Source organism: Triturus cristatus, chromosome 3_2, assembly GCF_964204655.1.
Source record: "Triturus cristatus chromosome 3_2, aTriCri1.1, whole genome shotgun sequence".
NCBI lineage: Eukaryota > Metazoa > Chordata > Amphibia > Caudata > Salamandridae > Triturus > Triturus cristatus.
In genome coordinates, this window is record NC_140584.1 from 979988943 (window position 1) to 980016046 (window position 27104).

At 44.7% G+C, this 27104-nt stretch overlaps 1 protein-coding gene across 3 annotated transcripts in view; it reads right to left on the bottom strand.

Annotated features, from left to right (window-relative positions):
• Positions 1-27104, bottom strand: part of CAMKK1 (calcium/calmodulin dependent protein kinase kinase 1) — a 1170789-nt gene that overhangs the window by 658444 nt on the left and 485241 nt on the right. For all 3 annotated transcript variants that reach the window (XM_085649569.1, XM_085649570.1, XM_085649571.1), the window contains one exon: positions 18512-18565. In XM_085649569.1, the coding sequence (XP_085505695.1) occupies positions 18512-18565 (54 nt within the window). The remainder of the gene's footprint in view (positions 1-18511; positions 18566-27104) is intronic.

Consider the following 27104-nt stretch of genomic DNA (forward strand, 5'->3'; position numbering starts at 1 on the left):
AAGAAGAGCCTATGGATGTGAGCTATGCCCCACATTCTCTTCTATATGCCAGAGAAACCGGTCCAGTCTTCTACGTGAGTGTCACCATTTGTGGGAGGGTGGTTCGCGCTTTACTAGACTCAGGGTGTAGGCATTCGGTGGTTAGAAAAGACCTGATTCCCCCCTCCTGCCTCATAACAGGGAAAACCGTTTGCATAAAATGCGTACATGGGGATGTACGAGAGTATCCCATAGCCCATATCACCCTTTGCACTAGCTCAGGCACCAGAACCGAAGTCGTCGTGGGGGTTTTACCTACTTTACCCGAACCTGTGATCATAGGGACAGACAATCCAGGCTTCATCACCCTCATGTCTGATGTCGTGCGAAGCATCCCCCATAATTCTCTTCTTGCTTCTGAACCTTGGGCCAGGGACACCCATTTTAGGACCGCACAACTCAACGATTCCTCTCTTACTCACGCCTGGCAGGTAGCCCGTTCAAGGCAGGATCCCATAACCTACCCCACCTTTATCGAGAAAAATGGGTTAGTATGTAGGATGGCCAAATCAGACTCAGCGCCCCAACTCCTGGTACCGCTTGCCTTTAGGGACCAGATATTGTTCTTTGCACACGCACATTTACTTGCAGGTCATTCAGGTGTGGAAAAAACAGGGCAAGCCATTCTGCAACATTTCTTTTGGCCGGGGATATATGCCCAAATTCAACGCTACTGCCAAGAATGTCAGATATGCCAAAGAAGAAACCCTTACGTCCCCCCACCGATACCTCTAAATCCATTGCCTATCATCGGTAAACCATTTGATTGACTAGGCATGGACCTTATCGGTCCCTTGCCTAAGTCCGCTAGGGGTCATCTATATGCATTAGTCTTAGTGGACTACGCGACCAGATACCCGGAGGCCTTTCCCCTCCGGGCAGCTACCTCAACAGCCATCGCCCAAAAACTTGTCGAGGTTTTCGCTCGGATGGGCTTTCCTCGCGAAATCATTACAGACCAGGGAACCCCTTTTGTCTCCCGCTTAATGACCCAAGTCTGTAAACAACTTAATATCACTCATATCAAAACATCGGTTTACCATCCCCAGACGGATGGATTGGTGGAGCGGTATAATGGAAGTCTAAAGCTCACCTTGAAGAAACTGCTGTCTGGGGATGGAAAGAACTGGGATCAGTTATTACCCCTGGCTCTTTTTGTCCTTCGGAGCCAAAAACAAGCCAGTCTAGGCACCTCCCCATTCGAATTGTTGTTTGGCAGAACACCGAGAACCCTATTAGAGATCACCAAAGAGAGCTGGGAAAGGGAAGGAGTACAGGAGGCAGAAGCCTTGTTGGATTATACCCGACAGCTCCAGACCAGGTTGCACAAACTGAGAACTATGGCACATGAGCACCTGGCCATAGCCCAGACTAAACAAAAAACGTTTTATGACCGGGGCAAGAAGTGGAGGGAGTTGGATGTCGGCGAGTGGGCACTAGTATTATTGCCCTCATCAACTCATAAACTAAGAAAAGAATGGAAGGGCCCTTTTAAGATCATACGAAAAATCGGTAAGACCACCTATGTACTGCAAGTCCAAGGTAACAAGACGCAAATGTGTCACATAAACTTGCTAAAACGATGGCTGGGAAAACCTCCCCACGCAGTCCATTCCCTCACCCTTGCCAATAACACCGTGCATGACACCCCCATCAACCCCGACCTCACAAACGAACAACGAGAAGACGTGTTGTCACTTCTTCTCAGATTTCCTGACGTCTTTTCGGATCAACCTGGGAAAACGAATATAGCCGTACATTCCATTCCCACCTCTCCTGGAACAGTAGTCAAACAAAAACCCTACCGAATCCCCGAAGCCAGAAGACAGGCCTTCCAGGACGAGATCAACCAAATGTTGCGCTCTGGGGTTATAGTGCCCTCTCACAGCAACTGGTGTTCTCCGGTTGTACTCGTCCCCAAACCAGACGGCAGTATTCGATTTTGCATCGACTTTAGAGCAGTAAACAGGGTGTCCAAACAGGACGCTTATCCCCTTCCGCGGGTGGACGAATTGCTAGAACGTCTTGGGGAGGCTCGTTATATCACCACTATAGACCTCACCAAGGGGTACTGGCAAATTCCTCTTAACCCCACGGACCAAGAGAAAACAGCATTTTCTACACCTTCTGGCCATCATCATTTCACGGTCCTCCCATTCGGCCTCCACGGGGCTCCAGCAACATTTCAGAGGGCAATGGACACGGTGTTAGCCGCTCATACTCAATATTCTTCCGCATACCTAGACGATATCGTCGTCTATAGTAAGACCTGGGGGGAACATTTGGGCCATTTGGAAAACATACTCTGCAGTTTGAGGACAACGGGCTTTCACATAAACGCCAAGAAAACCAGAATAGCCTTCAGGAAAGTGAAGTATCTAGGGTATGTCTTGGGAGACGGGAAACTAGAGCCACAGACCGAAAAAGTGAAGGCTATTTTAGAAGTCCCGTATCCCAAGACCAAAAGAGATCTACGGGCTTTCCTAGGCTTAGTGGGTTATTATAGGAGGTTTATTGCCCAGTTTGCCGACTTAGCTGGTCCTCTCACTGACCTTCTAAAGAAAACTCAGACATCACCTAGATTACCGGATCCTACTCCAAGGGAAACCAATGCATTTCAGGCCCTAAAAACAGTACTCACCTCTGCACCCGTGTTAACATCCCCAGATTCCTCCAAACCCTTCATCCTCCAGACCGATGCCTCAGGGGTGGGTATTGGGGCGGTCCTGTCACAGGCGGATCCAGAAGGGTTGGAAAGGCCTATCATCTTCATCAGTCGGAAACTGTTCCCTAGGGAGGTGTCCTATTCCACTGTTGAGAAGGAGTGCCTAGCAGTCCGTTGGGGAGTAGACCAGCTCCGATACTATTTGGAGGGGCGACCCTTTGTTTTATACACTGACCATGCCCCGCTGACGTGGCTTCAAAGGAACCGGGGTCATAACGATCGCATCCTCCGATGGTTCCTGGCTCTACAACCCTTTCAAATCGAGGTTCGCCACCGGAAAGGTCGGGAACAAGGGAATGCTGATTTTTTGTCCCGGTTTCCTTTTTCCCCCGATCGGGGAAATCCCGGGGGAGGGATGTGTCAGGAAGTCCCTGCCTGCCACGAGCCGGCTGGCCACGAGCCGAGTGACTTTAATTCGTGTTCATTTCCGCCCCGCATACAGGCTGGACACGACCCCTTTAAGGGGGAACAGACATTCCGGGAGGAGGTGTCCCCGCCTCTGACGTCACTACCCGTCAGCCAATCAGACGTCTTGGGGAAGTTCTTAGAGCCCTGCCCGGAAGAACTCAGCGCGACGCCGAGAGGAGAGGAGAAGCCGTCCCGAAGGTACACCGAAGTCTTCGCTGCCCAGCCGGAGGATCTGAAGGAGGACGTGTCTTCGCCGGAGGAACAGGGAGGAAGCCCAGCTGTCACGTCGTTCCAGAACGAGAGCAAGCCAGGAGGCCAACGGGACCACTCTCCGCCCCGCCACACTTCAGGAGAAGTGTGGCACCACAAGGTACGAGCCAAGTTAGGAGGGCTCCTATTCACACGGGGAGGGACCCGATAGGGGTGGGTGACGGGAGGGATCCCAACACGAGTGGCTGACGTATCTATCACACCCAGTGCACCCCTCCACGAGAGTGTTACAATTACCGGTGAAAGGTTCCATGGTGATCCCGTCACTTCCCCTCCTCCTCTTTTCCCCTTATAAAGTCCCGGGTTGGGACTAACCTCCGCTATATTTCTTTCTCTTCCTTTGAGAGTCATCGAGGGAACCCCTTACTTCCGGAGGCATCCCTGCTTGACAAGGCGAAGCACCGGACCAGACCACACAAAAGATCTGCAAGATCCCGGAGACAGACCACTCCTTCGGTGCTCGTGTATTCCTCGTTTATGAACTGAAACTTTGGAACTTGGTCAATAACAATAAACCTCTTCTCTTTTGCGACTACTGACTCGGGGTCCTTCTCTTACAAGGGTGAGGCCTCTCCCCCCTCCCTCCCCTTCTCACAGTCATAATCAAGTGATCTGTTTTGTTGTTTTATGTTATAATTAATTATTTGGCATCGGGCTGTTAGGGGTATTGCCTTATAAACCCCACTGCGAACGGTGTCTTGTCACCTTCTTTCAAAGGATTTCATGGCAGACTGGATCTTTCAATGCTCATGCCAAGTGATTTGTGCAGTCAGTGTGACAATGTTTGATTGTTGATAATGATATGTGTTGTCCGTTTCCTGGGTGTGGCCGGAGGTCTATCTACCAGGCTTATGCGCCAAGTGGTGATCTGGTTTGTTTACTATCATACAAGTTTGCATATGTGTGTATTAACTTGATGTTGTGGGTGCTGTTTGTGAACTTGGATAGCCAACTGATGGCTTTTGTAGGCTGTGTTGTGTGGAGTTAAGGAGCTATGTTTACACACATTCTGTTGTATGTTGGTGGGTCCTGATGGTGTGGGCAAGCGCTGTTGTGGGCACAGTAATACACATCTAGGTGGTACATCTGTGTAGTGCTGGAAGTGTGTTAGGTGTTCCATCTAATATTTTGTATTTTATGATGCTCTGCGCTCTTTAGAGCTGTTGTGGGCACACTGACACCCGTGACTCTATGACATATGTATATCTGACCTGGTGTTTGTTTGCCCAGAGTTCTGTCTAACTCACTATAATATTTTGACTAATTAATAACATGGCGTTACTGAGCGAGGAATACCAGGTTGAGGACATTCCGCCCAACCAAGGCAGTAACCAGATGGAAAATAAACTATCCCCACCCCCTTCCCACTTTGAACCAAACGTTTCAGGGATGGGGAGTCGTATACAATATCTTCTTGTGCAAGGAATAAGATGCTTCCAAATTACTTTACCCTTTTAGTGCCATGCAGTGAGTAGACCGATTAGGGCAGCCTTCCCATTATATCAGTTTAACAGCTTCTTTCATCATGCCGTGGCGCCTATTATATCTGGGTCCGGATTCTTGCAAGGTTCTCACTTTGCCACCTTTCCACAGCACTGCATACAGGGACTAGAAGTAGTAAGGAAGCACTAGTTCCTGGTTTGGAATGCCCCATGAGGCTGTGCACACCCATGAACTTGCATGTTAAAGGGTATTCACTAACTACTCTGTAATGTATGGCATCACTCAGCAATTGCATATGACTTTTTAGCGTGGCACACCGGAGAGAATACGCTTTTTAGAGATTCAGGGAGCAACACTACATTAATGCATTTCACTTAATTAAGGAGAGTAGAGGCTGCCAGAACAAGGACCACAGTTTATAATTTTGAGGTTAAGACATCTGTAATTAAAATCCTCCACACTCTTCACTAAGTTGGCTGGCCTGTCATTCTTTCAGAGTTTGCTTTATAATAATAAATTCCAACGTATAAATCATTAAGGGCCCATATTAGCTCTCCGTACATCCAGTGGTCTCTCTGTATATGTGTTAGCCTGTCTTCTTATCTATCAGACCATGCATCAGCTTCATTGTAGGTTTCTAGGCCTCCAGGTCTGTGTCCTGGTCCGCTGTAGGTAGAGCCTCCAAGACAGTGCATGCGCTGATGTAAGGCATATTGTGGGGTTTCTAAGATCGTACATTAGCTTAGAGCCCTCCCATTGATTACAACTGATTGGATCTCCTGCCATTCTCTTTTGCCTGCTTCTTATTCGAAGGGTTTCCTTGTCCATCCTGTGTCTGCCCCTACCAAGAGCACTGCCAATTTACTTGCGTCCTTCCCAGTGCTTAATTTGTGCCGGTGGTGTCCCACAAGAAAGCCTAAGGGTCTCGAGTTGGGTAGAGCCAACCCAGGTCCCCCTTCTTTTCAAAACATTTGCGTAACAGAGGAAGGCAAACTCTGAAAGGGAAAGCTTACCGCGATTCCATCTCAAACCCCGCAGGGTTTGGTAACTGCCCCTTCCAATGAGTCTGGTGATAATTATAAATCTAGGGATTTCTGGGGTAAAGGAAGTAAGTAAATCAACAGAACGTATAAAGATCACCCCCACTCTATGTTCCTTCTTTAAGGTTCAGTCCAAAATGCGAGAAGCACATAACTCCATATCCCCTTAGTCCTCTCCTAGTGGTCAGAGCAGAGTCACAGGTAAGCTACACCAGGGGGCAGGGGAAGAAGGGGCTGTCCCTCAGTGTCTGCTTTTCTTCCCCCATTCACACCTCACTCCTTTGCTTCTCTCCATTTTCCCTTCACTTTCTGCCCTACGTCCACGTTTCCTCTTAATGGCCGCCTCCCCTCATTAACTGCTTTTCATTTTACACCTTTCCATCTTTCATTTACACTCTCTTTTCATGCGCTCCCCGCTGTTTTCTCTTCTTCCCTTGCCTTTCTCCTCTTTCCACTTTTCATTTTCATCATATTTCACTCCAATTTTGCATTCCCAATCTCTGCTTTCCCCATTTCTTTTCACATTCTTTGTCTACCTTTGTATCTTTGTATCTATCCTTGCCTTCAGACCTCTCCTTCTTCCTCCCTTTCCCTTTTCTGTTTTTCCTTCTTGTACATATCTTTATATCCACTCCAGGAATCTATGTTTGATCTCAGGGTCATACATTTAAATCTTGGTGTGGTCACTCAGTCTTTCATCTTTCTGGGGTCGATAAAATGAGTGCCATTGAGCTGGATAGCAACATTTTGAATTTGGTGTCAAGGCCCCCCCCTGGTGGATATGTGCTTTACAAACATACATGGTGTGTTAAAGACACATACATGTATTTTAATCTTTTGTTTTTCAATTTCTTTGCAATAGTATACTGTCATTATTCCCTCTGTCCCTGCTTCATCCAGTACCTTTCAAACTCGCATACATTCCCTTGACCTCCTTTCTTTCCTTCGTCCCATCTTTTTCCTTTATCTCTTCCTCCGCCCCTCCGCCCCTCCACACATACCTCCTTTCTACTTTCCATTCTTGCTTCCATACATCCTCCTTCATTCCCCATCCTTCCTTGGTGTACTTTTTCCTCCATTTATTCCTTACTTTCTTATTTTCCCTTCTCCTTCCTTCACCCCATTCTTTAATTTCTTCCTTTCTTATCCTCAAACCTTCCTTCTGCTGTTCTTCCTCCTTCCTTTCTTCTTTCTATTTATCCATTACACATCGTTCACTTCTTTTCTCGCAATATTCCTTAATTTCTTCCCTTCACTTTCTTTTCTTACTTTCTCCTTCTTTCATCCATTACTTATTTGTTTCCTCACTCCAGTACTCCCCTTCGCGCCTGCATTTGTTACTGTCTTCTTTAATGTATTCCTTCCTTCATCCCTTCCTTTCTTTTGAACAGTGCAGTGCAAGCACATTCTTTTTAGTTTGCAAAACTGCTTCAATTACTCAAGTGACCTTTCCTAAAGCTGCATTTTGAGATTTACACACATTCTCTAATTTGAGTTCATTTTTAAGTTGTTGTCATAGGCTTCCTATATGTTATATTATGTTATGTAATATTGATTTGTATAGTAAACTAATCACTCAAGAGGGTATCCAGGTGCTTGGGCAGGTATGTAGGTGTGAGGCCCCGAGGTGCTTATGTGTTGAGCCAGGGCTGCAGCTTCTTGCAGAACTCAAGAAGTAAGGAGGTAGCGCTGATGTGTTGAGGCGTATGGGTGGAGCCACTGGGGGAAGTGGGAGGAGCCAGGGGAGTGGGTGTGGCCTCCTAAAAAAATGTGAGCACCTGCACTTAATACTTTACAAATTAAGCTTTACGTAACCATTCTTAATATTAATGCAATGGGGGCAAGAAATGGTCGGTCTCATGCACCCTACAAGTCCTTAAGCATTTTCTTGATCAACATCCCCAACAATATTTTCTTATCTTAGAGGGCAATTATAATTTTACATATGAGTCATTGGATGACCATGATGTGCATAAAATAGAGGATGAGGACGGCCCTTGGGCAGTCCCTCTTCTAGATATTCAACCTATTCATATATGGGCTCCCTCTGCATTCCATGTGAAGGCACTCACAATTGAGTATGGCTTGAGGGTTCTTAACAGCCATACCAAATCTGACCAAAAGGGTGCCCACACCTTAAATAACCCTTTCATGGAAGTCGTATAGACTACATTTTAGTTGATCTGAGATTATGGCCAACAGTCACTGATATGACCGTGTTAGAAAGAACTGACATTGATCATAATACCCTATCTGCAACTTTTAAGGCATTTTGTGAGTTTATTCCCTCAGATATCAATCCACCTTCCTATACAAGGGAGGTTGTCTTGACAGCAGATAAACATCATCTGAAATGGCCCCAGATTGTTGCTCGTCTAGAAATCCTGGTTGCCATTCAAAAAGATCTTAACTTAGTTCTCACACAGATTGTGGAGGTCCAAGCGAGTGCTCCTTACCAATTGGCCCTGATCTATAGGGCAATCTTTGAATGTGTTTTATCTTTTTTCACCATCTCAAATGTAACTCACAGGAAGAACAGAAGTAAAAAGCAATCATGGTATACCAAAGAATGTCATTGAATAAGCCATTCATTGGCCAATGCCATAAAAACAAAAGATGTGGATTGTATGCCAGTACTAAGGAAGGAATACAAAAAGGGTATTTTACAAGCCAATAGAGGCTGGGACAAACAGGGGTAGAGGGCCCTTTTAGACGCATGCTCTGCTGGTGATCTGTCCAAATTTTGGTCTTTGGTGGCACAGGCCTACTCCAGAGCCACACAGGATGCGGCCAATAATGTGGCGTGCTTCCGATTGGGAAAGCTATTTTGGCAACTTATATTCTGGCGACCCTGTTAGCTCCACAGTATCAATAGATATCCTAGTCCTAAGTCTAGGTTTGAAATAGCAGATTTTGTACAGTCTTTGAATGCCGGCTCGAGTGGGCGAGCGGCTGGACCTGATGGCATCCCAGCAGACATGGCTTTTATCTGATAAAGAGGCTTGGTCTCATTATATCTTAGTCTTGACCAATGCAATTGCAGCAGGGGCTCCTGTCCCCGATTTTCGGAAAGGCGCCACAGTCTTACCTGTACATAAAAAAGCGACCAATCAGTACCATCCAATAATAGGTCAATAAGCCTTCTAGACTGTATTCAGAAAATATTTGGTTGTTGCCTTCTTAATAAAAGACAAGACTGGATTGAGGGGAGCGACATTCTTAGTCCATTTCAAGCGGGCTTTTTCCGCAAGGTCTCAACCATTGATCAAGTTTTTCGTTTCGTATTGATTTATTGGAGAACTGTTTTTATCAGTGTGGGTAGCCTTTATGTCGCTTTTACCAACTTAAAATCAGGCTTTGTTTTGATTCCTCGACAGAGGCTCTGGAGTGTTTTGGCCGACTTAGGAATGCCCCCTGATATTTTATCCTTTTTAATTTTTTTGCATAAAGATAACTGAGGGGGCATCAGGCTCAGTTGACAGAAAGGGTACCAGTGTGTAAAGGTGTTCGCCAGTGCTGTGTCCTGGCACCAACCCTGTTCTCACTTTTTATTGATGATATTGTTCCCTTTTTGTCCCAAGTAGAAGCAGATGCTCCATCTCTGTCTGGTTTCAAAACTCAGATTCTTCTATTCGTGAATAACACCCTGTTGATCTTCAAGACTTTGTCAGAGCTCCAGAAAATGTTGACCCATTTTAGTGAGTTCTGTGATGACCGGTGCTTGGAGAACAATAGTCTTAAAACTAAAGTGTTGTTTTTTAACCAGCATAAATCTTTTAAGGGCAGCTTACTTGCAGGGGGAGTTCCCCTAGAGAAGGTTGATTCTTTCCAGAGGGTATGCCCTGGCATTTCCATATCAACAAGGCAACTACCATGCTTAAGGAGATTTAAAGTGTAATACTTAAGGAGTTTTCTACATCATAAACTAAACCTATCTCTCCTGCACTTAAGATCTAGGAGCCCAAGGGACTGGGCTCAGCCCTGTATGGGGCCGAACTGTGGGAGGTTTCGAAAAAAAAATCCTTGGGAATCTTGCATCTCTTCCAGCAGGCCCCGTTATACCCATAGTTTAGCGACCTGGGTGTCAATGAGGTCTTGGGCAAAATCTTCTTGCGGCCCTTTGTTGTATTGGAGATGCGGGTGGACCACTCCTGAACTTGTCCACTATGCCGAGAACCTAAAGGATGTTATGAAGGTCGACCAATTTAATAAAATCTCACGGATTACAAACATGCAATCAGCACTGCACCCGCTGGGGATCCAAGACCAGTGTGATCATCCAGCCTAACCTGCTTTTCCTTCACAGACTGTGATGATAAAGAAATACTGGTCACTCTTGGTGGCTGAGGTATCACGGAAATCAGCCACTGCTAAGTTGACCAGGGATTTCATGGACATTAAGTCTACACAGGGACTCAAGTCATTTTGGGATTTAGTGTCTGTTCCACTTCATAGGAAATTATACTTTCAGTTCCGAATGGGCAATTTACCCCTTAGAGTGTTTACATCAGGATGAGCTGAAAATGGATGCACTTCTTGCCCCATCTGTGACTCCCCAAGAGAAAGTGTCTCCCACGTTTTGTGTGCGTGCCCAGGTTACTTATCTCCTCGGGATACTTGGCTTGCACCTATATGCAGGTTAACAGGTGTACGTAGTCATCAGGAAGCCCTTTGTATTCTAAGATCAGATTCACGCCCAGTAATGGCTATTTCCATCGCTAAATTCCTGGGTGCCATGTGGGTGCTCTATAGTAAAGCCCTTCGCTGTCCTTCCACAGGATTCTTATTTATGGGTACTGTATTTGGTATGTACTTTTAGCTGCTTTATTAATACTCTGTTTTAATGGCACTCCCCCATCTGATCTGATAACGAACTGTGTACATATTTATTATTGACAATCAATGAATATATCATGAATTAACCTATTTCTTTAAAACAATATCTGTAATAACTGACATTTTTTAATATGATCTATTTTATGACTGTTTTTAATTATGTTTTATATTATTTTTGCTGTAAATTGATTGCACTTTTATGGCCCTGGTGGCCGAAATAAAGTGATTTTGATTGATTAATTCGTATTAATTCAATATAAGTTAAAAATGAGTACTAACTGCCGCCCAAGCCAACCTTATAGCCTTGAGAGCCTGGAATAGTTCGACTTGTCACACTTGCAGGAGTGTAATGATTGGTAGCATTGAAAATAATTACAGATACAAACAATTTTATAGCTCTGCTGTGGAAAGATTTACATAATTTGACTGATCAAGTTATAATAATGGAGAACCTAATTATACACATGAACTGTTCTTATGCACTGCATTGAATGGCATAGCACTGAATACCATTTGCTTTCTAATATTCATTCAGAATAATAATATCCCATAGAGAATTACAAAAAAAATCTCACACTGTTTAATATTCTACAGCCCAGTTGCTAAATGTAGGCATACTACCGGGGATGCTCCTTTTCACTGGAAGAAGAACATGGGAAAGAACAATTTCCTTTAGCGCTCACGCGGGATTGGGCAGCTGATTCTTTTGCCAGCTAAGAGGTGCCACTGCAGAATGACATCAACTCCCCCTACCACCCTCCTATCCAAATCAGTGGGGCAGAGAAGCCTGTGTGATGCCAGCTTTCTGCAGCATCGCAGTAACTAACGTCAATCACTGGCTTCAGCTCATCAGTGAGTTGTTGTAATGAATACTAATGAACCTTTCAAATTATATAACACTTACTCGAGGTATCAGGGCATATTTTACTTTTTCAGCTGGTGAATTTTGAATTCAGTTTTCAGACATTGGAGTGGAATCCAAATGCTGAGACAGGTTCTATGTCACTGTATTGTGGTTGAATCTTTGTCTTAATTTCACATCCACTTACCTAGACGTACCTTGTAATATACTAGTAGGCTTGATATAATAAATGTGATCTCTTTGTGGGTTGATATTTCAACCATAATATAGGCTTAGAACAACCTTACATTGCTGCTATAAGCTTGCATATCCACAATGCCAGTAGCCCACGGATTTCAGAAATCAATCCTGTGCTACGGAAGGGATGAGACGAAAAGAACATAGGATACGCCATCCCGTCCAAGACTCACTCCAACAAAGGTATCCTATACAATTCATCATTAACGGGGTAGCCGTACCGGGATAACTCTCACAACCAAGTGAAGCTTGACCCTCGTCATCTAACAAGACCTTAGTATTGTTAGATAGACCGGCGCTCACCCTTTTGGTGTCATGCTTCATCATCGGGTCTCATCCTGGTCCCTTAGAATCAGGGTGGGATCAGCCATATTCCAGGGAGCACTTATGATAATTTCCTCCGGGGACTTTACAATACAAACACCCAGGTATCTCTTTATTAACTGTATTCCAGGTATCAACTGTTTTCCCTCTCCTCACACATGACTCGACTCCTCACTTTTGCCTTACAGTCTCATGAGCTTGTTTGCTTTGTTATGATGTTTTGATAGGTATAATTGTGTTTATTATTGCCTTTCTCAACATGGGCAAATTTGTGCCGCTGGTTATACTGGTCGACACATGGCTTTTGCATGCACCACATGTTGTAGCAATTCTCTTCTTGCTGCAATGTATGTAGCAGCTGTTCAACTTTATGCATAAAATCTAAAAAAACACCTTTTTTGGGTTTTTTTTAAACGGTGTTCCAGGTATGATTAAAATGTATATCACAGGGGTGACTCCACAGACAATTGCATACATACAACCTGAATTGAGGATATGTTGAAATCACTGCTTAGGTGCCAATAGCCTTATTGCCATTAACTGGGGGCCTTAAAAGCTGCTTATTATCTTCCCTTTATTGTGGGCCCTCACCTGTGGCTCTGTACAATACCTGCAGGGGGCGGCATTTAACAGCTGTTATTGCCCACAAGGGCAGGCTATGACACTTTATTCGAACAATTAAATGTTGGGAGCTGCAGTGAAGACAATGGAGTGGCAGAGGGCCAGAAATGGCTGGTATAGGATTTCTGTTCCAACATTCCAATGCTTGCCTTTCTATTTCTCCCTGATGAATGTAGAATAATATATCCTCAGTGTGCAAAAAGCTCTAATAGTGTTACATCCACACTGCCTCGGGTTGTGTTGGTTGCTAAAGGCATTCAACTCGGGTAGAGGGCCTTTAACAACAGGTGTAGCCCCCAGCATTGGGTATAATTCTTTGATGAAGCCTTAAAATGGTGCCTCAATCTTTTCTCTTTAGTGCGTTGCGGTGGATTCCAATATATAACTCTACTATCTATTTGTATTGTTTTAGACTACAGTTGTCCATTTCATTATAACAGACGGTAATCTGGTCTGTAACGTAGTATTATTTATGGAGCCAGACAATGGCCCGCCCAGTGCTCGAGTGTCACTCCAACATACACTGAAAAGTAGTGGTTAAGCCATTGTAGATTTCTGAAGCACTGTACTGGGGAAGGTGTTTACATTAATTCCTATAGGCAGCTATCAAAGCGTCCTTATCACTTTAAAAGTCAAATACGAGTTATGACATTTCTGATCAGAGACATGATGAGAAATGTCAGAGGCCTGAAACACCAGGAAACTAAATGAGGCTAAATAATACGAAGATCATATAATACCCTATGGCTGTCTTAAACAAAACAAACTCTCCACATGACAACTCAAAACCTGAAAATGTTCATTAACATAAGAATAATCTATCCATGAGTCACAGAAACGGGTGACAAGGGGGTCCCCAAATGATCATAAGCTGCGCAAGCAGAGGCAAGACATACATTTATAGGTTTTTATATATAGAGCTGCAAATGGCGATCAAGTGATGAGACGAAACAAAGGAGTTACACAGGTGCATCTTTTTGAGGTCATGCTAAGGTCTGTAGACGACCATCGAACAAATGCAGCTGAGCGAGCTAATCCGAAATGTCTCACTTCCAGAGACAAGCATGGAGTCAGGGCTTTACATGCTGAGCTGCAGCAGTTACAGTAATGCTGAGGTGAATGTAACAATCACTCAGCCCCTTCCTTGTGCACGACTGTACTGCGACTCCCTTAACACATATCAATTATAATCAAACAATTAACTTCCTGGGACACATCATCCCTAACATACCCAAGTGATGCACAATCAGATGAAGGCAGCACACACTGACTTCAACAATGAGATACAGCAACATCAGGATGACAGGGATTGCCAAAACGATCTCTAATATCTTCATCCCCAAACCTTCCAAACAGTCCATTTCAGGTTTCGCAGGTAATTCAACGGGCAATGTCAGCAAGCGAGCAGAAGAGAGCATGGGATCCTGGTTAGGGAAACAAACTTACAGCCGACAGGGTCACAGGCAGGGATACAGTTTCACATGAATGGGGGCAATGCCCATGCTTAGTTCAAGCCAAGACATTGCTATCCTTCATCAAAGGGAATGGACACGGATACAGCAAATTAGATTTTGTCGGTACTGTTCTAGAAAATAGAATAAGGTGTCTTAACTTTACAAAGGTTGTGGCTCTCGAGAGTGGAGGGCAGGCAGGGCACTGTTAACATCTGGACGCCGATCACCTTGACCTGGCACTAGTAAGAAGAGCAAAGCGGTGAGCCAGACAACAAGACTTACAGTAAAGAAAAACAGCTATACCCATCTAGGAATCAAGTACAAGGAGTCGCCGCATCATGGTGGGAGTAAGGCTGGCGGGATCTGGTAACAGGAGACCATTCTTGTGCTGAAGACAACATTTTGCTCACAGTTGAGCTATCAACATTTGCCCATGGGTACTGACGCAGCAAAAGGATTCGAATTTCTTGGTTCCATGAACTATTTGAAGTGCTACAGATGCACTCAGACTGGCACTCTGCGGCACATAGCAGCACTGTTTGTGGTGAGCAAGACTTGAAACGGCCACACCTGTGGCGCTAGAGAGCTGACTTTCGCTGGTGTACTTACAAATGGACCCAGTCCCCTGGCTGTAGGTTATGGCAGGCTTTGAAAAGGGGTACAGCAGCTCAGTCTTGACAATTGCAGCTGTAGAGACAGCGAACAAGTTGCTTGCAGTACTGTAGCGTCACATCATCATTCAAGTGCAAATCGATCAAACCTGGAAACACTGGAGGGGTAGACGGAAGCAACACAGGCTGCCCCCTCACTGTTTCATAATGGCTAAGGTAAGTCTCCTGATTAGGAACGGCTCAGACTGACCAGAGAGACAGTGCATCAGGTCACTTGAGTGCTGTTTCTGCACAAATCTCAGCTATCTTACTTTAAGGTGGATGTGAAACGCTCCGCCTTCCTGACGACTGGGTGCGATACGCACCGTGGAAATGTTGTTTGAAACCCTAAAGCGCTGCATAATTCCTGAACTAGAGACGCAATAAGTGGGTACCCTTATCACTTCCTATTTGAAGAGGTACCCCAAACCCATGTAGGACATCCCCGATCACCCTTTTGACAAATGTATGTGCATTAGCATGTACACATTGATAAGCTTTGATCCAACTGGAAAAAGTACAAACCAAAATAATAACATACATTTAGGTACAACATTTAGGCATGTGAATGAAGTATTTAAATGTGGACAAAGAGGTCCCATGGGGCGGGTGGGCAGCAGGGGTTGTTATGGTTCCCGTCCCTATGTTGTGTGCTTGGAAAGTGGCAGAGGAGTACCAATACCACTGGACAACAGAAGGGAAAAAAGTGCAAACCAGTGCATAGTTGCGGTTGTTATGCCCATCATAAAATGTCCCCTCTCTTCTTGCAGCGTATTAGGCTGGCACACAAGCCTCAAGATTTCTGCTGAAGATTTTCTATAGCGGAGAGTATTCTTCAGCTCTAGACAATACCTACAGACATGAACGTTTCTGGAGTTTACTGTACTGGGGTAATTTGAAGCAATTTGTTTTAGTTCTAATCCTTACGAACCCCAAGAACTAAGGAGGCACTCAAAACTGCTCATAATTTAGTTTTAGGCTATGAAATGCAAATTATGAAAACTATAAACATGTCAAATCATGGGTGCAAATGCCACATGGAAGAAGAATAGCAAATATTGAACCACTACCTCTCAATCTGCAATTCGAAACAAAAAGCAGGCAATCATTTAATTGTACTTTCTATGTTCATAGAAGTGTCTAGGATCAAACGTAAGTTTGTGTGCAATCAACTTAACCCTTTAGTCTGGTCCATCTCTTGTCAACCCCCCTGCAAAATGAAATGGCAAGAGCTAAATACATCAGTGAAACGAGGGCAAACCCTACCACCCCAATTATGATTGTTTCAATAAGTAGACTGAAAAATAAGTTACATAAATCAGGAAATCCAAACGTGTGTCTTTCACCAACAAACGAAAAAGAAGCAGTTTCCTCGGAAGGTAAACGCTCTAGTTATAAATAAAGCGGTGTATGGTGTGTGAAACGGCACCGCCATTCACTAAATGTAACTAATGCCAAAACCATCTGTGATACCCTTTTAATTACATTGCCCTGCCTCAGTTACCAGGGGCGGTTGGGTGAAATAACTTTTATTCCAGCAAAAATATCACAATATGTACTTGCCAGTAGGCTGCGTGACAGATGAACATGAGGGCATATCTCGTGCACAAAAAAAAAGTAATGTGAGATACTGGTGGGAGACTTATTTGAAAAGAAAATGTCTGCCTTGTACGAAAATCAAGATTTTGTGTCAGCAAAAGTGTGTTGACATGCAAGCAGCAGTGTTCCGGCATTTTCAATGAAGCGTCAGTACCAGCTAACTCACGCGCTTTCCGGGGCTGCTTTGGCTGGGAATGCGGCCCGAGTAACGTTTCTTTCCATGCTATTTGCTGAGATCAAAGACAAGCGCTCGCCATGACGTTTTCGTTTCGCTTTTTCTGCCGTCCCACTTGGACGGCCTCGCCTGCTAAAAGGTTTCTTATCTTTATGGGGCCATGTGTTTGGCCCCATAAAGATAAGAAACCTTTTACTTCAGAAGGAAAGCAGGCGAGGCCGTCCAAGTGGGACGGCAGAAAAAGCCGAGCGAAAACGTCACCAACAGCTATTTCCCAATGGCTGGCCGCCGTTTAGCATAAACGGTGACACCGGCCAATGGGAAAGAGGGGCGGGGCTTAAAGCCCTTTACCGAAAAATCCCCAAAACATTAAATCTCGCCAGTGAGACTGCGCATGTGCGCAGCCTACGCTAGCGAGACCTAAAAAACGTGGAGTCCTTTAACAAAGTCACCTATCCCAATATCCACTCTCTGCTGTAACCCACCATTTCCAGTAATGTGAATGCCTGAGAGGCAGTGACTGGCCTAGGCAACTTACAAATGACTTAAATGTAGTCTGAGGACAAGTTTTTCTCCAGCGCTGAGAGGTAGGACCTAGATAGCAAAGACGGGAAAGGCAAAATTGAAATTTTTCTTAAGTAGCTTTTTGCCCTTTCATTGCTAATTTGATAACGAGATACAGGGAGTCATCATGAATTGGCCTAAGGATCCAAAAGTGAGCAGCACATTATCTACTTAACTAAAGTGGCTCCAGATCTTTCTTGAGTGCTTCGTGAAGATGGAACCTGATTGAGTAAAGCGTTGGGAAAAACAGGACCACATCTGCTAGCCCACAGAAAATGCAATGAGGTACTGACAATATGGATGTTTAGGGACCGAGAAAAAAGTAGCAAAGTATGAACCATTTGGCAGTGGCTGGAGTATAAGATAATATGGTAGCAGGGTTTGGAACAACAGCAAAACTAGATATTACAACCATGAGTAATTCAATAACAGGAAAACCAGGAGGAGATCTTGTACCTCTGTTTTGTGAAACATTTGGGGGCATATTATCAATCACGGCATTAAAATTATCGCCGCTTTAGCGGCAGAAAACTGCCGCTAAAGCGGCGATAATGGGCTTGATAATATGCCGCAGAGAATTCCCATAGAAGCCCATGTTGACACCAGAACATGGGATTCTATTGGAATTCTCTGCTAAAGCGGCGATAATTTTAACGCCGTTTCTTGATAATATGCCCCTAAATGCTGTAGATGTTACTCCTTTGTGGGTGTAGATAATTATTTACTTTGCCAGACAGCTGCTTGGGTATGCCTCATTTGCATGTCCATTTGCAATTTATGCTTGTGTGTAAATCACATATCTCCAAAGAACATAATGCATCTCACACGTATGCATATAATGTGCACTTCTATAGTCTTTAATAAACCAAGCACCTTTTAACCATGTATAAATTATGCATCCCTGGTAGATGCTTTGTGGTAGCAAATACTTTTTCTCGAATATCTAGCTTTCTTTGTTGGTACTTAATTTCATAATTAATCTTATACCTAGATCTTGTATTATGCCAAATACTTTAAAAGATTGGACTAAGGTCATCCATGTGTCATGTATCCACCACAGTGGTCATGACAACACCTACAAGGTGAGTCCCAAAAATGTATATTGGTTTTCGTTCCAATGTTATTCTGTCACGAGCTGTCAATATACTCATGTCGGTAATTTAGTTTGGGTCATTTGGCAGTTTGCATCCAAAAGTGGCAACGTTTTACAACAATAATGGGACAACAATGCAATGGTAAATACTACGAAAAAAGTTATACTTACATAGTACTTGTCATCACTTTGATTGTAGGCTAACTTCACAACACCATACGAACCCTGGAAAGCACGAATAAAAATTATTTTCAATAGACACCATCAACTAAAGAGAGTCTATTCACAAATTGTGCTTGCTTCCTCACAACAGTGGGAGCTGATGCATTACACAATAGACTGTGTCAGAGGTCAGTCTTTGTACTGCCCTTGAAGAATTGCCATTGTAGTGCTTATGGTAAAATACAAAACAAACTGCACAACACTGGCAAATTAGAAAACACAATTAGAATGCAAATAGCAATAACACACAATGTGACAAACACAGTGTACCACTGTAATTAGTCTAAGGAGTTTATATCTCACCTTTACACAAGTAAAAATGGGATTTGATGTTGGATAAAGACTGCCAGATCCATGCCCTTTCTTAGTACAAAAAGGCATATAATTCTACAATGTCCAGTTTCACACCCTCCCTCTGAAGTGGTGCATATGAGCAGTGAGGCAGTGGAGAAATTAGGGGCAATGGCACGCCATCAAGAGGATACAGAAAAGATAGCTAGAGTGACTGAACTGGGAGATCAGTCGACTATAACGAAGATGTGTAAGTGAGCACGTGAGGAGGTAGAATGGGCAGGTCAAGAGAGGAATAGGTCTGCTCAATCTCAAATTTGCCATACCTGGGAAATTTAGTATACCATTTTGATCAGGATAGTTCAGCAGACCATTAAACTAGTCTATAAAAATATTTTAGAGCTGAGGAAGGAAGGACGGGTACATAGAGGCTGGCTGACCAATTGAAGGGTCGAGGACAAGGGGTTGGGGGGTGCAGAAATTAGTGAGGTAGGAAAATAGAGAATGGTGGAGAATAGTGGGATGGAAAGAATAGGCAATGTAGTACAACCAATGTGCTGCTCTCTGTAATTCTACATCTATCGTTATGCTCTTCGGTCTCAAAGCTTGCTTGTTGGATTCAGGTGGTAACAGACTCAAAAGAGATGGCCATAGGGAAGCTGAGAGGGAATGATGGTGGCTGATGGGAGAGATGATAGCCAAGGAGAGACGTTCAGGCAGAGGATACTTCCCCTCCTTGTATAAGGCATCAGATGACTGTCAGCCTCACACTCATGCTTGGCGGTACTTAGAGCAACAGAGGAAATCATACATGTCAAAAAGATGTAAAATAATGTAAAGAATAATAATATTTAGTTGAAAAGAGCCACATGCAAACTATTGCTGATGATGCCCTCTGCTTATTTTTGATTTGACCCACATTTTATAAGAACATCTCTGCCCAGCATATTTTTTTGGGTGCTTTTACTACCAAAACATAGTTAAGTCTCAGCGGCAGCTTTTCCGTTAAGGCAGAAGGGCGTCGGCCTACTGCTCTCACAGCACTGAAAACATGGAAAATAAAATGATAATAAAACAGCTTATTATCATTTTATTTTCCACCCTGAGCCGGGTCTAGAGCGGGGCCGGCCATCCAAATAGATCACAGCAGCAGGGAAGAGAAGTGGTGGGCACTGCTGCAAGTGTGCATGTCAGTTTGGCTGGCCGTCTTAGGACGGCCAAACTGACATGCGCACTTAGATCTCTCCACCAGAGCTGTGCTGCACAGCCGGGTTGAGAACAGACACAGGCTCTCAAGACCTGACTGAGCATCAAACCAGACCACTCAGACCAATCCCGGCGCTTCTCTTATGCTGGAAACTACGGGCATAAGAGCAGCATCTAGATTGGTGTAGAACTCTGGGAGCCTGTGCATGGAGAAGCAGAGGAACAGGAGAGCACCAAAAGCGGCGGCAGCCAGGTGAAGTGCTAGTTATGTTTTTTCTTCTTTTTCTCCGCCGTGCTGCCCCCTGTGTTGCCCCACTTACCCCCCACTTTCATTCCACAGCAGCCCCCACTGTTAAAACGTTCAGACATGGATGGGAGCAAAATATTTTGACGAATGCTGTTTGAACATAAAACAACACCAATTGAGAGAGCTAAGCAGTGTGGTGGCTCTCAGAAATGGATCTCATGTGCTGCAAACTGTGCAACAAGCTGCGATGGTAGTTTTGGAAAGGCTCCCACACAAATAGGTGCAAAACTCACTGGGAAAATTGGCAGACTGCTGTCAAATCTCATTACAACAAAGGTGCTTGAGATGAGGCTTGAAAGTAGAAAGGTCTCTGTTGGCATAAGCCATTTCTTCTCATAAGATGGTGGATATGCATGGGAACATTTATCACCAGAACTAGTTAGAAAAATTCATCACAGAATAAAAAAAAAAGCCTATGACTGGGAGGCGGGGCTAGGCCTTATCGAAGATGGGCGCTCCTGTTAAGGCTCCTGCTCACCCCATCACCTGATCGTTCAGCCGAGGGACCGGTGACTTAGGGGACCATAGTCAAAGGTGGTGCTTGATAACCCCGAGCAAGCAGCCACCGGTGCTGCTGTGGAAAGGTTTCTTCAAGACTAGAGAGCAGGAGAAAGCCTAGCATGCTCTGCTGCTTGCACAGCTAACATTTGCACCATAGGCCTATGGAAAGGCACTTGTGGACCATTTTTTACTGACTCCAGACACCCTAGCTGGGGCTGAAAGGACTCGCCCACATGGCAGAGAACAGGCAATCATATTAGATGGTTTCTGGATGTCCATGAAGGTTCTCGTTGGCAAGAACAGAGCGATTCCCCCCCCCAGTCCTCTGCACTTGGTATATGCCATTAAGGTGAGGCGGACAACAAAGGATTTTCCTGGAGTAAGTGCTATGGGTTAGACCTCTCCTCACATCTGCAACCACCGCAAGGTTTGTGTGAAGCAGCAGGGATGCAGGGGGTGGGTATCACATCGTCGCTGGGTGCTGTGAGGCAGGCAAGGCCTGCACACCACTCTCATATCCCTGTTCTCAGTCTTAAGTGACTGAGGTAGGGTGGCAGGATATTCATACCGGTGAACCCCATGAGGACCTTGGTAACCATCTAACTGTAGAGAATCTCAGCTCCTCATCCTTCCTAGCTGCACATGGTGGAGAAAATAAAACGCAAAATGGAACTGCAACACCCCTTTTGTGTGCCCCTGAACTGTACGTTGGGGGGAATCAAGTAAGCTCTATGTATGACATAATGATGAGTGCCTGGAATACATCCTACCTCCCATGGTCCTTTACTCTACCTAAATGGAGTCCACTACTCTCCTAGTTTAAGGATCTAGAGGGAGCTACAACTGGTACATCATCTTGGTTATATCTTTGGACACATTCACACTGCTTAAAAAAAGAACTACGTACTTGCTAAAGGGTGTTTCCAATCCATTGAAAGTTCAAATGCTTGTTGACCGCCAATGCCTTTATGGTCTTTCATTTGACCTCTGAGGAAGGTGACTGCCACCAACTCACCCTCTTCTAAGTGGGATTCTATGCACCTATAGCACTGCGAGGACTGTCCTCTGGTCACCTGCTGAGCTGCCTCATGTTGAAAGCCAAGGCAACACACCGGCTCCTTTTTAGGTCTCGACCTTGCTATCGCGTAAGCGATCGCAAAGCGAGACTATAGAAAGCGGGTTTGAAAAGTGCTCCCAAAAAGCGGATTGCATTGCTAGCACGCACACAATCACGTGCATCGTGCCGCCATGTAATCCGCTTTTTGGGAGCACTTCAAAGGGTCCGCTCCCCCGCCTGGAATGCGCTCCCCCGCCCCCAAGCGCGCACGCGCCACGCTCCGCCGGGCTTGTTTTTACCAGTCACTCTGTGTTTACGTGCCTCTGAGCTTTTTGGATTATCTTGTACAGAAAGTTTCTTTGGGTTTTTAGCTTGAACTGCCTCTCGATTTCCCCCGCCTTCAATGTCTTCAATGTCCTGTGAGCTGAACATGTGTGGTCTTAGATTAGAGCCCCTAAAGGAATATCTAGATTGCTCCCACCCATTATCTGTGCCTAAATTATTATCTAAATTACCTCGGATAACACTCTGTTTTTCTGTCTCCCTCCCCCCCTCTCCCGAGATTTGCTGCCTAACCTCTCCAGCCTTGGCTTCTTCTCCTTACTCTTCACCTGTGATAGCAGGTTCTGGGTATGTTTTCATTTTTCCAGGTTGTCCAACGCTGTGCCTGTGCTTCCCCACTTGATTTCGTCTTTGTCTCTACCCCCGCCTCCCTCGCTCTTACTCCAGCCCTGAAAGCTCTGCAAGCTCCGTGAGGGGAGCCAAACCACAGCTCTCCGCCCGCGGCTCAACTCACTTGCTGCACGAAACCAAAGCAGCAAATTACGACGGGCACCTCTCTCCTGCGTTCCTCCTTGCAGCAGGATTACCAGGCCATCACCCCCACCTGTTCCAAGTCCGCAGCTTTGTTGTTACCGCTGCTTGTTTCACCGCATTGGCTCGAGATAGTTAGCAGCTCCGCGCCGTGCGGCATCGAGGCATTCCAGGCAACCCAGATAACGCCGGTACGTGAATTCAAACTGAGCTATGCTGAACCAACCAACTGCTCTAAGCCGTCAAAAACATCCAAACTCCTCCAAATATAGCTGCATATAGCTTCATATAGTTTCAGTGATACTTCGTAATGCTTCGTAATACTTCATATCGAGTTTTACTAGTCTTTGCGGGGTTTAAAGCATTTTTAGCGCAATCCTTTTTCCAGACCTGCGGGAGCCTGCACGACCCGCTACTCACCGGCCGCCAAGTTCTAAAAAAACAAGCATTTGCATAGGTCTAGCATTTACGCGAGTTTGAGCTATTGACAGTGGAAATAATAATACATTTTATTTTTGTTTTTCTTTTAAAAACATAAATAAAAGGCATTGTTATTTACAATGCCAATAGCTGAAACTCTCGTAACTGCGAGACCTATTGCATTGCAAATGCTTGTTGGGTAGGTGATCACCAGAAAATCTGTTGCGGCTCCACTGGCGGCTTCTCTTTTTGCATGCCAGAGATCACGCTTGAGAAACTTCTAACGTGGCTGACTTCAATGAGAGCAACAAAGGGGTCAATCAGGGAAGATACTGTGACAATATACATTTAGAATGCGCGGTTATGCTTTCTCATGCAGGTTGCCAGACCCCAAATGTGTTAGTTAGGCATTGTAAAGAATAATCTTCTGCAAACTCTAAAATCTACAACCTATTGATTACTCGTATTAACTCAGGATTTGGTAAAGGGACCACCAGATGTTGAAAAGGGCCTTTCCTTTAATATGACCGAGGGCCGACAGAGACAGATTGGAGCTGCTGCATTGTCTAACTGCAAATTAGAAGGGAAATAAGTTATGTCCAGGAAATGCTCTAGAGTGAGAAGAAATTCTGAGAACATGCTACATGAGGACAGAAAATTCAACAAGTGTAAGTGCCAACCGTGTCTAGGCATGTTGCACCCAAATCATTTTCCACCGATGCCTGCTCCATTTGGTAACCTGTGAGAAAAGAAGTATTGAAAACGAACTCTAGACTTTAAAGATCCTGCAGGACAGAAGTTTCTGGAACTTTACAGCTTATTGCCTGTCACACATTTTCTACTCTCCGCGAATCCTGTCCTGTGTTGCAGTTTATTTAGTTGTAAAGGGAAGGCCTGTGTTGGTTCCGAAGCCAACATTCCTAGCCGTTGTGGCTTTAGGGAAGTCATGTTGCACCACACGCAGATGAAACAGGCTCTCTTTTTAGGTCGAGCCGTGGCAGCACATGTGCTGCTCTGCGAGGTATGCTGTTCAAGCTCCGCCCATGTCCCACCCATCTTTTCAATTGGCTCCTGTTACTGTCCTTGCAAAATCGTTGCTTTTCATTTGTAAATAGGCATAGTAGTCCCTCCTTGGTACCGCCTTGTCTGCATTTGTAACCTCCCATAACAACTGGACTTTACACTTTTGTTGCTACACGGTCTGCTTTATAAGTCGGTGAGCACTATTTTCTTTAATAAATAATGTGGGACAATGGCGGCCGCTTCTTGTATATGCAGCGCGCTATTTGAGCTTTAACTCTAATAGTGGCTGCCCCACCCCTCCACACAGCACCTGCGGGACAATGGCAGCCGCTTCCTGTTTTTTAACCTTTCAAGCTGAGCGCGGCACCCACTTCAGAGACACCGCACTTTCTGTTTTAGTTTTGATTTTTACTTTAGAGCTGAGCACGGCGCCTACGTCAGGGACACGGCGCTTTCTGTGTCAGCTTTTTGTTTTTTACTTTAATGCTGAGCGCAGCGCCCACTTCAGGGATAATGTGCTCTCTGTTTCATCTTTTTTTAAACTTTAATGCTGAGCGCGGCGCCCGCTTCAGGGATAATGTGCTCTCTGTTTCAGCTTTTTTTAAACTTTAATGCTGAGCGCGGCGCCCGCTTCAGGGACACCCCGCTCTCTGTTTCAGCTTTCCCTAACATGCTTCAAGGCCACAGAAAGGAAAAACAAGCATTTACAATGCAATAGGTCTCGCAATTGAGCGATTTTGAGCTATTGGCATTGCAAATGGCAATGCCATTTATGTATGTCTTTAAAAAACCTGCAATAATAAAAGACATTGTCATTTACAATACCAATAGGTCAAAGTTTCGAAAATGCGAGACCTATTGCTTTGCTAATGCTTGTTCCTTTAATGCCATAGCACGAGTATATGCTGCAGAGCGGCCTCTGTACTTTCATCGTCACTGTTAATTCTCATTGCCAAAGTTTGTCATTTTAAGCGACTACTTTAAGCACAATCTTTAAATAAAAAAATGCTTCTGAGAAATGCCAGCGTATAATAATTTGTGTCTTTATTTGTATTTATTGTATTTTGTTCTGCAACAGAAATCCTTTTCGTCATTCTGCTTCATTGTACATCCCTTCCTCCTTGCCTGGAAGGCAGGGAGGGCGGAGTAGGCCAGGGGCTCAGGTCCTCACTGTAGGGGCAGCATGTCACCTTACCTGCCTTGCACCTGCTCTCTCCAGGATTCCCTCTTGTGGGGATCCTGTCCTCTCCAGGGCAGAGCTGGTGTTATTTTTAGACGGGTGTTAAGAGTGTAATCTCTTAACTCGCTCGTCTGATTATAGAAGATCTGCTCATTTCCAACTGATCCTGAAAGCACATTGATACCCACTGAAAGCCCGAACACCCTTCCAAACTCTTCATAAGGCAAATATTCACATGTGTGTGTTTTTTTAATTTAAGTTTATAGATTGTTAAATATCTCATTTGACTCGATAGAAGGGAGACCATGTTTATCAGCAGACTTAACCAATACGGATCTATATGGTTACCGCCTGCACCTTCGTATGTGACAGTATGTTTGCAAAGACACACAGAACCACAGGTAAATGGAATTCATATGAATATGCACATGTTTGCTAAAGGGCCTAAATCAGAACACAGGGGGAGTGAGGGGCTCGGTGCGGGGGGCGGAATGAAAGGGGCTACCCGGTGAATGCTGTCACAATAGGCCTCAAAACTCAAGTAGAAATCGCGAATAACTATAGGGACTGATTATTAATGATCATCGGGGTAAGTAGATTTTTTCCTCTACATTGGAACGCTTCTCGAATGGGAAACATTGTCAAGGGCAGTGGTCTGAAGTGTGAGTGACGTTGTCCGTAGGTCCGTAGGTTTTTTCAATCGAAGTATATAAAAAGCTCGCACACATTCCTCTGACAGACGAGCAGAAAGCCAAAGAGAAGCAAATGCTCATGTTTCCTAAACTATAAGAATGCTGGGGTGAGTAAATGAGGGAGTTGTTTCCTTGCGGCCAAAACTCCTGCTCTGGGCATCAGGGCACAGCGGGAAGATGCTGAGAGTGTAATGAGTCCAGTTGCTCATGTCTGATCCTGAGCCAGCTCGACTATTACAACGGTGGCCTCAGCAGTCTACCTCACTTTTGACACCATAAGGTTCTCAATTTTGCCATGGAAGTCTGAGTTAGATTTTCAAACCCATTTTGTGTTCGCACACTATCTGATCCCTCAAATCACAGGGTTTTGCCATGTATTAAAACAATTTTTCGATCAGATCTCTTGTGATTGGATAAAGACTTTCCGGCTTACACAACGGGTTGAATCACTCACTATGATTTGCAAGTAGGAGAGGGTGTGAAAGGGGTGTGCCCTCCTATTTGTGATTCGTAATAACATGTATCAATGGTTTGTAAGAGCATATGACGTCATCAACCACTGGAATGTTCATAAATCCTCAAAGGTGATGGGAACAGATCTGCAAAGGGGACGCTGTCACTTTGGGCAGCTTCCCCTTCAGCAAATGATTTGGGCAGCCTCAGGGGGGAGCGGGCAGTTCTCAGAGGAATGTCTTCTCAAATAGAACTTACGTTTTGTAAAGCGGCATCGGGCACTCTATAAAACATAGCCTGCCTTCAACAACGCAAAAATTTACCAAGGCCGATGAAAGAGAAAGCATTTTCTCTACACTAGATGGCTCCTTCATCTGGCATGAACTATGAAATCATGTGCCGAATAATCAAATGGCATTCACAGCCCCTCGTCTTTCTCCACAATTGAACTCTCTACAAACTCCTCATCCACATCTCCAAAGACATCGATAGCCTGCTCCTATTCCTTCTTAAACCTTCTTTCCCTACACGTTGAAACATCCCTCTGTTTACCAACCCAGCACTGCCTCACCACCTTTCTCAAGCAGAGCTCCCTCTGT